Here is a 13,965-nt window from a genome sequence, read left to right on the forward strand (position 1 = left end):
GATGGAAGCAAAAGAGAGACGCGGGCAAATGTTTTTAAAACCGAAACAGCTTTAGCAGATGCAGGAGACTCTGTACTGTGCAGTGAAATGAAGTCAAATCCTGTATAATGACTTTCAGTAGAAAGAAGAAAGCGGAGTGATGAGGAGACGAGAGAGAGTGAGTGAGTGAGTGAGAGCGAGAGCGAGAGTGAGAGAGAGAGATCGACGACGGGAAACTTCAGCTTCTGAAATGCAGGCGCGCTTTAAAACCAATTTATTTCAAAACGCAAAAGTAGTTCACAGTCTTTTAATGCAATTCCTTTGCTCGAGGAACGGATATTTACATATAAATTAAATACAAAAAAGAATAGGAACATCCTGAAAGCCATACAAGTTGATTCAAATGTTTACAGATGTCTCACCGTTACCAATGAAACCATCAAGAGCGACTCGCCTACTGTACAGGCCGTACGAACCAGATTACTCCACTAACCAACAAAATGTTAGCGTGACGCTCGTTGCGGTTTTAGACTCCTATGTGCTGGTGACAAGCAGATCGATTCGTCCAAAAAACACCAAAACAATAAAAAGCCTTGCACTGACGTCTGGACCTACTTAACTTTAAAGCAGGTTTTTTTTTTTTTTTTGCTAGTCGTTTACATTTATGGCGTTTGGCAGACATGATTAACATTTACTTCATTCATACAACAGCATTTTTTATTTGTATTTTTAAAACAAGCTTCAGATTAGAAATTCCTCTAATTCAGATACTTCATTGCTGTAAATGTAATTGGAGGAGTATTCAGGTTTACATGGCCATACTTACACCGTAAAGAAACTAGTAAAAGCCGTGCCGAATTATTAAAACCGGAGCAACTCGCTCATTAACTTACACCTTTATAGGAAGTGCTTGGTGAAAACCACAACGCTCGACGTGCCACAATTAGCCGTGATCACTTCACTTTTCAGCAATCGTTTTATATGTCCACGAGGGACAATAGAGAAATAAAGCTTGGATATATTTTATAGTCAATGTGCAGCTTGTAAAGCAGTACAGATTTACTGTCCTCTATAGAATGTCACGGTGCATATTGGAATCCATATTTCCCTCGATGAACCGCAGCTCTCCAGTACCTGCACTCATGCAGCCCCAGAACATGATGCTACCACCACCATGCTTGACTGTAGGCAAGGCACACTTTTCTTGGTACTTCTCACCAGTGGGGGGCGCCACACATGCTGAACACCAAGTGAACTGTTATCACTTAGGGTGTACTCACTTTTGTTGGCAGTTATTTAGACAATAATGGCTGTATGTTAAGATATTTTTAGAGGACAGTAAATCTGTACTGCTATACAAGCTGCACATTGACTACTCTAAAATATATCCGAGTTTCATTTCTATAGTCTCTTGAGAACATATACTAAGATGTGAGGGGGATACAGTACTCGCTTTTGTGAGACACTGTGTGTGTGTGTGTGTGTGTGTGTGTGTGTGTGTGTGTGTGTGTGTGTATATATATATATATATATATATATATATATATATATATACATATACATACACACACATTCCTTTTAAGTGAGAAAATAATAAATAAATAAATAAATTCACGTTCGTGTGTGTGTGTGTGTGTGTGTGTGTGTGCGCGTGCGTGCGTGCTGCTTAGCCTGGAAGGAATGGTTGAGGTCTTTGTTTCGTCAGACAATCGTAGAATAATAAAACCGGATATATAAACCGTAAGACTGCGACTTGGTTTAGAAACACAACGATGTATGTACATTTACTGCATGAGTAGGGTGTGGGAGAAGGGTGGGCCGCTGGCGACGGCGTGCCGAGTCAGTCGAAGAACATAACCCACAAATATGTGGTGTTGTAGTCGATTCTGCCGAAGCGTCGGCGAGGCCGTTTCAGCACATCTCGCAGCACCACGTTCTCGTGTGAGGGAATGGCGAAGGAGTGGGAGGATGGAGGAAAAGCGGATGAAGCCTCCAACCTCCGTGCAGGAAACTAGTGATACCGCATTATCACAGGGACTAGACAGAGAAAAAAAAATGAGAGCGAGAGGATAAGTTAATGATGTCATCGTTTGGTTAAATCGTGAATAGAATAGAAAGTGTATACGTACTAATTATAATAAGCAGCAATATGACTATCACCAATGCCACGATCATCTTCATCTGTGGAGGGAGGGAGGGAAGTTATTTAGTTTCCATTTCAAAACTATAGTATAATCATTACACTATCATGTGCTTCTGTTGTTCTATTGTCATTAATAACCAACATGCTCCATTACACCGATCAGGCACAACATTATGACCACCTGCCTAATATCGTGTTGGTTTCCTTTTTGCTGCCAAAACAGTTCAGACCCATTAAGCATTAACAGCATGAAATTATTCAGCAGTCTGAGCTCGTCTGTTAGATCGGACCAGCCTTCACTCCCCAGGTGCATCAATAAGCCTCGGCTGTAATTTTGATAAACACTGACCACTGCAGACCAGGAAACCCCCCACAAGAGCTGCAGTTTTGGAGACGCTCTGACCCAGACGTCTAGACGTCACAATTTGGCCCTCGTCAAACTCGCTCAAATCTTTACGCTCGCCCATTTTTCCTGCTTCTAACACGTCAACTTTGAGGACAAAATGTTCACTTGCTCCCTAATAAATCCCTCAAAATAACAGGTGTCATGATGAAGAGAAAATCAGTGTTACTCACTTCTCCTACAAGTTATGCCTGATCGGTGTATATTTCTATTCTGAGTATTTGTGTATTTCCTCAACACACCAATCCAGCTTTTTTTTAGGAAAACTGGCAGGTACTAGATGACATACCTTTATGTCTTTCCACCACATCCTCCTGTGTAGCTGTTTGGCCCGGCTGCTGAACGCAGACGCGTTGTCCGACAGGCTCTCTGAAAACCACATGACCAAAAAAATAAACTCTTAGGTCTAGACATGTGTCCACTGAATGACAGGACAGGGTTATGCAATACACAACTATGCACTATTTATTTATAAAATCAGAAGTCTGTGCAGGCAGTAATAATGATGATGCCCTGCCCATCCCACTACACCTGCACGGGCCAGCGAGCATCAGGAAAATTTCAAAGCCTGGACCAATGTGGAAAGAATTGAGTGAGAGTGGACTGCATTCGACCCACTGCCTTAACCCCGCTTTCATTCCCCAAATTATATAACAGCCCTACTGAAACGCCCGTTGGCATGCGCTGGCCGGAGAAAGCTTGGCTTCATTTCCGTCTGGGATTTTCGGCAATTTTCATTAACGAGCTTTCGAATAATGAAAGCAAATTTCAAGAAACGAAGCCATGATTCGCTCTGCTCTCGTGCTTCGGTAATAGTCAGAACGTTGGCTCTCGATCATTACTGCATTTGCTGTTCGCTTCTTAATAGAAAAAAAATGGGAATTCCAAAGACGGACACGAAGCCGAGCCTCCTTTCACTAAAAGAGATGCCTGCTGATTTTAGGCCTGCTGGGACAGCAAACAGGTACTAGTATATACAAAGTTAAGAACAAGCGTTTTCCTTCACTGAAGGCCAAATACTCCACATAGCACCATGAGGGCAGAGCAGCTCTCTTGCTGGATGAAATATGTACAATATAACAGAATGTTTATAACATACTGCAACCTTGATTTGTTTAAACATGGAAGCTGGAAAATGTTTGGGTTGTTATTATTTTGGAAAACCGCTGTTCGGCTTCAGAATGTCACATGATGGAATCCATGTTTCCCCCCAGCTCCCCAGTACCAGTGGCACTCATGCAGCCTCAGACCATGATGCTACCACCACCATGCTTGACTGCAGGCAAGACACAATTTTCTTGGTACTTCTCACCAGTGGGGGGCGCCACACATGCTGAACATCAAGTGAACTGTCATCACTTAGGGTGTACTCACTTTTGTTGGCAGTTATTTAGACTGTACAATATAACAGAATGTTTATAACATTCTTTTGTTTAAACATGGAAGCTGGATTATGAAAAAAAAGAAGCTATTTAAGGATCTGTGTATAGATGACTAATATCATCTCAGTATATAATCGGGAAAAAAAAACAGCCTTGTGTTAGGTTGTTGGAAATGACTGTATATATCAAACGCTTTAACCATGTGGGAGTGGGTGAGTTATAAACAATAATATTCTAAACCCCATATCATCCACGCTTAGAGCATTTGCAGACCGTAATCCTGGAGCAATTTACACAAGTGCAGAATCTTTCTTTGCATCTCATATAAAATAATATTGTGAATGTTATTATTACAGTTTGCACGTCAGGTTTAATACTTTGCCAGCTTTGTGCAGCACAGTATAATGGTGCAGGATACAAAAAAACAAAACAAAAAAACAAGCACTCAATGAGCAGTAAAAATGACTTATGATTGAAGTGTATGTGAACGCCTAAACCGATTTTTTTCCAAAGTATGAATTCCAGAGTGAGCTATAATTTTCTATTATAGTCTGCATTAGCTATAGCTTTCTAAACCTCGACCTTCTTGTCCGAACTACAGAAGTCAGAACCGCTAGGTAATAGGCTCGACATGACTTTATGCATGCGCGCTGCTGCTTATCGTCTGATGAGAAAAGCATATGGTCGTTTGCCAAGCTGCTCGTTAGTTTAGCTCATGGTTTAGAGAAACCATGCGGTATTTCAAAGCAATATCTCTTTTTCTGAATGAACAGTGTCACAGATATTTATGAAGGGCAATACCAGGACCATCAACCTCTTTAACCCGTACACAATGTTCAAACTGAATAATAAACTTGTTTCCACTCTTCCCAGGCCATAAAAATGAGCAGAGCACTGGCCAAAAGATTACTATGAGATCAGAAACATAGGGAGCCGTCAATCATTTTCGATTAATGTCAGTTGGCTCTTGAAAAAGACGACACTGTTGGTGTATGTATGATAGCTCGTATCAGCACGATTCTGTCTTAATGTGCAGTGCTGCTCTGAGTGATTTACAACACGATCTCCTGAGATACTTAATCCTTTCCTAATGCTTTGGCTCTGGGTTCCTCAGAGACAACAACTTCCTTTCACTGGTGTACCTCATAAACTTCTTCTGAACTGCAAAGCAAGGGCACTAAAGCAGTTTATGTATTCGGTTTGCACCACGAGTGACACATGGCCGTCTCAAATAGCCTAGATCGGTGTTTCCTAATCCACAAACGCTTGCCCTTTCCCAGACCCAGATCAGTATAATTATACTGCTATTCAGTGCTGTTTGCTCCAAGCATGTTGGTAGCTGGAACAGAGCCCCTGTGGACTATATCGAGAAGCTCTTCCCTAGATACACATTTCAGAGTAGATACAAATCACTACGATACTAACCAGTGCCTTGCGAGTCTGGAAAATCGAAATTACGTTCGAAACAGAAAGGCATCTACTTCAAAGCCACTGTGTGGCATCTTGAAGTTGTTGAACCGAAATGGGTTTTGCTCCAAGCACCGGGGGTGAGTGATTGATCTACCCCATCCACCCCCTTTAATGGATCTCATTCTCTTCTCACCAGATTTATCCTGGAGGTCTTCAAGGCGCTCTCCACGTTCAATCACCTTCGAGATGTTCTCCTGCATCACGTCGATCACCTCGTCCACTTGAGACTGCACGCTAATGCGCAAGAGTGGAAAGAAAGAGCATTGTAGAAAAAACAAAACAAAGTGTGTTACGACACGTGCATGGGTGAGGTTTTAGTGGTGCACTAAGCTATTTTGACCTCTGCTAGTCTGCATAAAAGAACGATGAAAATGCAAAACAATTCCTGCCGTCACTGACATATTGTTAGTGGAATGAGCTTCCATCGAAGCCAGTTGTTTAGGAGTCTCCACCTCGCACCACCCACAGTTGTACTACTTGCTGCGTTGGTATTAAACTCCAAAACACTGGTCGAGCCAAGGGTGGCAGCAAACTGAGGAAACCTCGCGCTGGCGTTACCGAAACAATTTGTGGCCTGGCTGCATCGGCTGAACCACATCAGAAGCCGGAGGATTATTGGAATTTAACGGCGCGGTCCAAACTCAAAACAGAGCGCATGCCGATGCCGCGTTCCGAACTCCCAAACCAAAAAGGTGTTTGTGTTCATTCCATCGAAATGTTTGGAATGACACGCTTTCAAAGGCAATTATTTTGTTCTGTCCCGGTGTTCCAGATAATGATAAAACCTTTCGCCGTCGATGTGTACGCAGGCTGGGTAGGTCTGGGGGAAAAATATGTTTCCATCACTGGAAAAGTGTGCTTTCGGAAATCTATTTATGAGAACGTTATGCAAGATCACCGGGACCGGATTTCAGGCCACGTGCACCAAGACGTACATTTTATTCAATTAATAATGTCACCTCTCTCTCTCTCTCTCTCTCTCTCTCTCTCTCTGTGTGTGTGTGTGTGTTTGTAAAAAAATTATTTGTTCACCACTTTAAACAAAAATTCTCCAGGAAAACTAAGAATTGCACTGAATACAACACCAAAACCCCTCTGGTAACAACTTACTGTCTGATTTTGTCATTCTGGGGACCAAATCTGGGTCCAGTTGGTCCTCTCCTGTGACAAGAAAGTGAAAAAAGACCAGGATTTCCTTTTAAATGAATTAAACATGCAATTAAAAGACACTGTATGTGTCTGTACTCACAAAAAGAAATCTTCCTCTTCATCAGAGTCTTCCTCCAGCAGGTTCCTCTGTTGAATGAGATGTTGCACGTTAATGGCTTTCATACAGTTTAATGACTTCCTGATGTCATGCAACATACTGCAACATAATTAGCCTCTGTAAGCATAAGATGTTTTTTTTTTTTTTTATTACAAATCGGCCTTATTTTGAAAATTTGAGCTTCTGCTACACGTTGTAATTGTACAGTGGCTCAATGTGCACTGCAGGTGACTGAGCAGTTTGAGTAGGCGAGAAAGGTTTAACATCCCCACATTAAAAAACTGTGACTGAACCCAGACTCCACATGCAGGACTGGAGCGTCTGCTGTTTCACCAGTGGCCTGGCTCTTATACTATAATACAAATATGAATCGTTCTCTTTTGAAATGTAAAATCAACAGTGATTGTGTAACAGCCACCTGAAACATTAGACAAATATCGATCGAGACGTTTTTTTTTTCGCTTGACAGACGGTCGAAAGGGAATATTTACGAGGGAAAGAACTCGAGAAGACTTTTCTTTGGATGTATTAGCGCTTGGCATTGTCTGCTAACACTATGCAGTTGGGTCCGTCAGACCTAAATACGGTGCTGACAGTGATGAGGGCCGAGTCGGACAGAGGTTTTCCGCACGTCCTATTGAAGACAGACATTGTCTAAAAGACGGCTGAATGAGGATAGTGGTCTTTACTCCTACGCAAACCTCACGAGTTCTGAGACTCCATTCGTCTAATTCATCTCCGTTACATTGCTCATCCTTCTGCCATCTTTCACAACAATTCTGCCATTTTGTAATACACACTTCATGGACTTATTTAATACCATATCATAGACATACAATTTTGAATGGAAATGAAAAAATAAGGAGTCAAGTAATGTGTGCAAAAAAAAAAAAAAAAAGGGAGGGAGGGAGGGAAAAAAAAAAAAAAAAAAAAAACAGGAACGGAGAAAAGGTCACATGGGTAACATCAGAACACAGACGTGGACTGGGAGTCATTACCGGTGATCTGCTAGTAGGAAGAAATGAGCAAGTGAGAAAGAGAGAGAGCAAGAGATTGTTTTGTAACATTCTAACATAAAGAAAAAAATGTGAAAATGGACATGAGCCATTATTCTTCCTAATGTCCTCCCACACTAAGTAGCAGGAGAATGCAGTGATGATTTGGTGTAACAATATGCGGCCGTTAGTTTACTAAGTGGACAACCGTGCATGCAGTGACGTTAGGGGTTTAATCCAATTTAACATTCGTCCATATTGATTTATTATTCGTTTATAACCGACTTTGCCACCAAAACCTCTGACAGACACTATTGTCTTGTTAAGTGTAGTTTTTTAACATGCCAACAGATGGCAGCAAGCGGCTGCACGCACAGTCACAGGCAGCACCGACCTTCATAAGTCAGTGTGCCAAAGACAAACTGTCACAGAGCTCTCCTCAAGTGGGAGTTTCTTGCTGGGAAACACTCTCACTTTCGCATCCACCCTAATCTCCAGATTTGGCTCCTGAGGACTCGCTGCGTTTCTCCGTTCCATTCTAATTTCTTATATAGCATTTGTCTACTACAACGGTTAACTTCTGTTTTCAATGCTTGCTTTCAATGTTTGTATATTTCATTTATGCATATATCATTTAATTAATATACAAAATTCAATTCAGTTATTTTAATGATTAATTCTAGATGCTTATATCTTCACAACTGAACAAAATGTCTGTGTATTTCTTTCAACAAAGATGGTCGAAACAATGTTGTATTATATTTTATATCGATTTATAAGCCAAATTATACACAAATGCTGTATTTATTTATTTTTTTTCCCAATTTGTTCGTTTTTTAAGTATACTTTTATTCATATATATACAATAAATTACCCTACTATTGTGTAGTTATAATAAGCAAAACATATAATAAAAAAAATATTTTTTTATTTGATTAACTGGAAGAAGAAAAAAAAAACTGTCACATTAATCAATTATCAAAATAATCGTTAGTTGCGGCAACAGACCTGACCATCACAGCAAATCCCAAACTGATCCCAAAAGTCTTCCTAGTTCCTTTCACTGCTTAAGGAGACCAGGCGTGAGAATGTCCCTGAAGACACGCTTAGCCAAAATTGCAATGGAAGTGTCCTAAACAGAGCTCTGAACCTAACCCTACTGAACACTGACGAACTGGAACACTGACTGAACCCCAGACCTTCTCCAGATCAGCACCAGACATTACTACAGACATACTAAATTAACAGGAAAGCCTTTCTAGAACAATGGAGCCCATTATAACATCAAAGGGAGGCTGAATCTGGAATGGGATGTTCCAAAAAGTGCATATGACTGTGATGTGAGGTGTCCATGAATCTTTGGCCATTCCCCCCCCTCTTTCTATCTCCACAGCGTTTCCATTTACAATGCTTAGCACATGCACGACACCCCAACATGTGTATTAATGTAGCCTGTGACGGCAGGCTTTTAGATTTAAGCATTCCCAAGATTCCCTGTGTCATGACACACCTTACCCTCTCACTGCGCACAGAGCCGGTGACCTCGTCGTCGTTCAGGTGCCGCTTGAATTTGGGAGGCATGTTGGCGTCAGTCTGCTCCTCCCTCTCTGGCTCACTCTTGTGGGACCACAGGAGAAAAATAAACTTCAATCAAACACTACAGCCTTCACTATTAAAATAAAAAAAAAAAAAAAAAAAAAAAAAAAAAAAAAAAAAAGCACTTCATATACACAAATTAGTGCACAATTTTAAAACCCCCCTGGCAGAAATAACACATGTTAAAAGGAAAAGCTGGAAAAAGATCTAGACAGCTACAAGTCAGGCAGAATGGAGTAACTGAGGGGCCACAGAAAATGATACACTTGGTGGCAGTAATAAAGGTACAGCTTTAGACAAATGACAAGAATTGTTTTTTTTCCCCTCAATTACAGGACAAATTTGCACCTTTCTGAAAATGAAATGCTGAAAAAACAAGTATCTGATAAACAACAATTTCATGCTGGAATTAAGCGAATGATTCATGCATAAATTTACTTTGCGGTAATCCTGTTATTAAATTACAGGGAAAATGTTCCTGTAATTTAAATATATGCTCAGGCTCAAGATCCCACAGCAGTGTGCACTTTTCTTCTTCTCCTACTTCTAGACAATAGTTTAATTGTTACAGACTTTTCTTGAAAGAACTACGATTTAGAAATCATCACTTATACAGTTTCAACTTGCATATTTGAGCCTATAAGTAGGCATAAAAAAAAAAAAAGGACCAACACTGTAGGTCCTACATACAAACACAGGACATCAATCATCTTGATGCCAGGATCTGGGTCACTGGACAAGATGATACTTAGGGATTTTTGGGAAAGGTGGGATTAATGCGTTCCTACCTGTAGAAGTTTCTATGTCTGCACAGCCAGTACCAAGATCCTTAGACTATGAATGTAATGCTCTTTAACACCACTAGGGGATATGTAAATTTTTTTCACCCATCTTTTTCAGTGAAAACAAGCAGATGAAAAACAAAAGAAAAATGTCCTTCTGGCACTCCCACCCGTTCAACACAAATGTAGTATGGAGGTCTGGTACCATTGAATCCACTGTCCTCTCTTTGAAACTGCTTTCCGCTTGTTGCGTCGAAGAAAAGAACGGACGGAAAACGAACTCCCTTCTGGCTCACGTGCGCGCCAAACGATCCAGAAACTCAGTAGCAGAGGGAAAAACTGGGGATGCGAAGTCAATAGCAGGGAAATGTAGAGAAAAGAAAAAGAAGGAATTTAGGAAGATCACGTCAGCAGGAATAGAAGAGAAAGACGCAGGAAGAAATACACTACGACCATAAACGCAATTATGTAAGAATAAAATCTGATCATGGAAGTTGGGAAGAAAATATTTCATGGAAATCATGAATAAAATGATGGACATGATGATGATGGTTGAGAGAGCGAGATATGAGGACTGTGGTCTCTTTTTTGGAAAAACACCACCATATTTTTGCTATTTTTGACAATATTACTTCAGGGATCATGGATAGCGAGTGTTTTGGTGAACTGGGATGTTTGGATGCTGTCGTCTCCTCACTCTGACGTGTTTCCTCAGGTTTGTTGGTGGTGGTGGTATTGAGGGCCGTCTCTTATCCCAGAGGTCCCTCATGTCAGTGTTACCTTCTGCCTCTTCTTTTAGTTATGCTGCTATGGCTAGTCTTTTGCCAGAGTCCCTACTTACACCCTGATCACACTTCTGCCATAGTGACTGTATGTAACATGTAATATAAAGATCAATACATGGCTTGTGTGAGAGAACGTTGTTCATCGTCTCCTTTTTAGTCACATGAAAGGTGCACATTTCAGTTTGACTGGTGTTCGTCTTTGTACAAATTTAAAATATTTGAAAATTAGACAAATATTGGTTTGTATGTCAGTTATCATGTTTTTGTAACTACTCATTAGCTGTCAGGTTGAAAATCGAGCTTCTTAAAGAAGACACTAATGTCTTGACAATGTTTATAAGATGATGTTCTCCAGTTTTAATGAGATTGAAAGTGACAGTATCGTCATTGGCTTGTTTTTTCCGCTTCTATTTGGAACCATATTAGATGAATCCTGTTCCACTATTTGGTGCATTCACTGAGAAGAAAAAATATAAGTAACTCCAAGAAAGTTAGTTTTTGTGCTCATTTTGCTGCCTAATTTGCACCTATCAAGACGGCTACGCAACACTGTACAGTGTCTTTTCTGAAACAGTAAGGATACTTAATAATTCTTATTTCGCTTCCTCTTCTTCTCTCTCTCTCTCTTACCAGTAATCCTGTCCTTCTCTTCTATTGAATAAACATTTAGTGTTGGCTAGACGATGGTTTCCCTTTTGAGTATGGTTCCTCTTAAGATTTCTTCCTCATACCATCTAAGGGAGTTTTGCCTTACAACTCTCACACCTTGCTTGATCATTAGGGATAAAAATGATAGGGACTAACATATACATTTATATTGTATAAACTATCTTTGTTAAGCTGATTTGGGTTCATGTTGTTCAAAGTGCTTTAGAAATAAAACTGAATTGAATTATAGGGGCTGTGATACTGTAGAAGATTTATGGTTTCTTTTGAAGATGATGTTCAGTAATGAGAAGATGAAGGGGGAAAAACATGATGGTGATTCTTTCACACAGGAGGGACAATTGAGGGACAATAGAAAGGGGAGATATGTGTTTTTTCAATAAAAATATACATATATTCTAATCCAGTGACTCTTTAAAAGGTTGCATGAGTCTTTTACAGAGCTGACAGACCCTTTTACAGACCCTCAGCTTTCACAAATCCACCCCAAACCCAACCTCCTTCCTGTTAATATAATACTGAAATCAATACAGCTAGCAAGCTAGTCAATAGCAATCTCTGAGCTAAAACAATGTAGCGGGGTTAGCCATTCCCTTTAGCTATTATTTAAAAGAAATAACCCCGTTGATGGTTTGCAGAAGGTTCGAGAAGAAATCTTGGTTACACCCAGATTAATGACTGGATGTGTGTCGAGTCCAGGTCGAGCTAAATGACACCGCTAGCTCGTTAGCTACACGTCAAACACACACACACACACACACACACACAGACAATAACCACTCAGCTAGCATACTGTACTACTTAGCAGGTTAGCACAATATTATAGGTTTTCCCCTGGCTTTGAGGAACCACATGGACACTAAGTATTCTTACTAGTCTTTCTGAAATGGTTACAAGCCCATGGAAACAGTCATGGCAAATAAAAAGCAAGATGGTGTAATAAACAGAGAAATCAGGCAGCTAATACAGACACTCATACGAACACACACACAGGCCTGTCTAAATAAACAAAAGCAGAGCCATGATTTCTGTATTGTACCTCGTTTGCTGTCCTTATGCCTTGAATGTTCAGTAGACAACACGATTAGAGGTGAACAAGCAGGTGAAAGAGGTGGTGATCTCCTGCAGTAAGGTGCAGCTCAGCCGGGATCCAGCGCAGTGATTCCCCCTGTCACATGACCAGGAAGTGATCACTCACACACACACACACACACACTTCTCATCTACTACACATTGTAGACATGTTGTCCTCTGATAATGACCCTCAGTTGTATTATTAGGAGGTTTAAATTCATTGTTGTACAAATCACTACTAAACACTACTATTCACTATGTTACATATGGGAAATTATGTCAAGTAGTTTTTATTGTCATTTCAACCATATGCAGTGCAGTACACAATAAAACGAAACACCCCAGTACAAAGGTGCTACATGAGACAACATAAATGAACTGAAAGGATGAGGGTTCAAGCCACAGTATCAGCAAACTGCCACTCTTGTGCTGTTGATCAAGGCCCTTAACCCTCAGTGCTCCAGGGATGCTGTATCATGGCTGACTTCAGCTTCCTAAGATCACTGGGACATGCAAAGAAAGAATTTCATTGTGCTGTAAAGTAGATGTGACTATAAAGATGGATTTGGAATGTAATATTAACTACTATAATGGATCAGGACCACTGTTTGCATCGACAGTTCTGCATGTAAGCACTTATCACTAAACACCACTGTACATGTGATAAGTGTGTCTTTCCAGTCCCTTCATGTTGATGGCTTGTGGAAAGAAACTGTTGCACAGTCTGGATGTGAGTGTGTGAATACAGGGTGTGTGTCTGTGTGTGCTGTCAGCCACAATGCTTGTGGCTTTACAGATGCATCGTGTGATGTAAACATCCATGATGGAGGAAAGAGAGAGACTGATTATCTTCTTAACTGTCCTCACTATCCACTGCAGGATCTTGTGGGCAATTTCCAAACCAGGCAGTGATGCAGCTTCTCAGGATGCTCTCGATGGTCCCTCTGTAGAATGTTGTACTGGTCTTTCCTCACCTTTCTCAGGAAGTAGAGACACTGCTAGGCTTTCCTTGTTATGAAGTTGGTGATGAGGGACCAGGTGAAGGTTCTCTGCCAGGTCTACAACAATCTCCATTGAGATCATGGCCCCACTACATGACCAAATGATCCCACTACATGGCTAAATGTTTGTAGACACCAGATCATCAGACATATTTTGGTTTTCCTCACTAGAAAGTCCGAATTTAGTTTTCCTCCACTAGATCCAAGAAGATCAAATGTGCCTGACAATGCCAATGTACATAAAGCAAGTTCTATGAAAATGTAATGTATGAGTAGAAGACCTCGGGTGTCATTCTCAATAATGATCTTGTAGCTGAAAAGCTTTCCCAGAAGAGTAGAGTGTAATTAACAGCAAAGGCAGATTAAATCTCAAACAAGGTGTTTAAGTGGTGCATGTGGATGTAATAGTCAGGTTTATACAA

At 40.6% G+C, this 13,965-nt stretch overlaps 1 protein-coding gene across 2 annotated transcripts; it reads right to left on the reverse strand.

The window, feature by feature from the left end:
* Positions 1-222: 222 nt before the first annotated feature.
* Positions 223-12,666, reverse strand: vamp4 (vesicle-associated membrane protein 4). 2 transcript variants are annotated; one of them, XM_083563384.1, is made up of 9 exons: positions 12,508-12,666; positions 10,223-10,356; positions 9,155-9,256; positions 6,627-6,673; positions 6,488-6,538; positions 5,511-5,611; positions 2,815-2,894; positions 2,109-2,160; positions 223-2,016 (listed from the first exon to the last, which is right to left on the reverse strand). In XM_083563384.1, the coding sequence occupies exons 2-9, from the start codon at positions 10,223-10,225 to the stop codon at positions 1,991-1,993; spliced, it is 462 nt and encodes a 153-aa protein (XP_083419510.1). In that variant the 5' UTR covers positions 10,226-10,356; positions 12,508-12,666; the 3' UTR covers positions 223-1,990. The 2 variants fall into 2 exon arrangements, with proteins under 2 accessions (XP_083419510.1, XP_083419511.1); XM_083563385.1 differs by lacking the exon at positions 10,223-10,356 and having other exon boundaries at positions 12,508-12,665.
* Positions 12,667-13,965: the final 1,299 nt, after the last annotated feature.

The sequence above is a fragment of the Silurus aristotelis genome (assembly GCF_946808225.1).
Source record: "Silurus aristotelis genome assembly, chromosome: 15".
NCBI lineage: Eukaryota > Metazoa > Chordata > Actinopteri > Siluriformes > Siluridae > Silurus > Silurus aristotelis.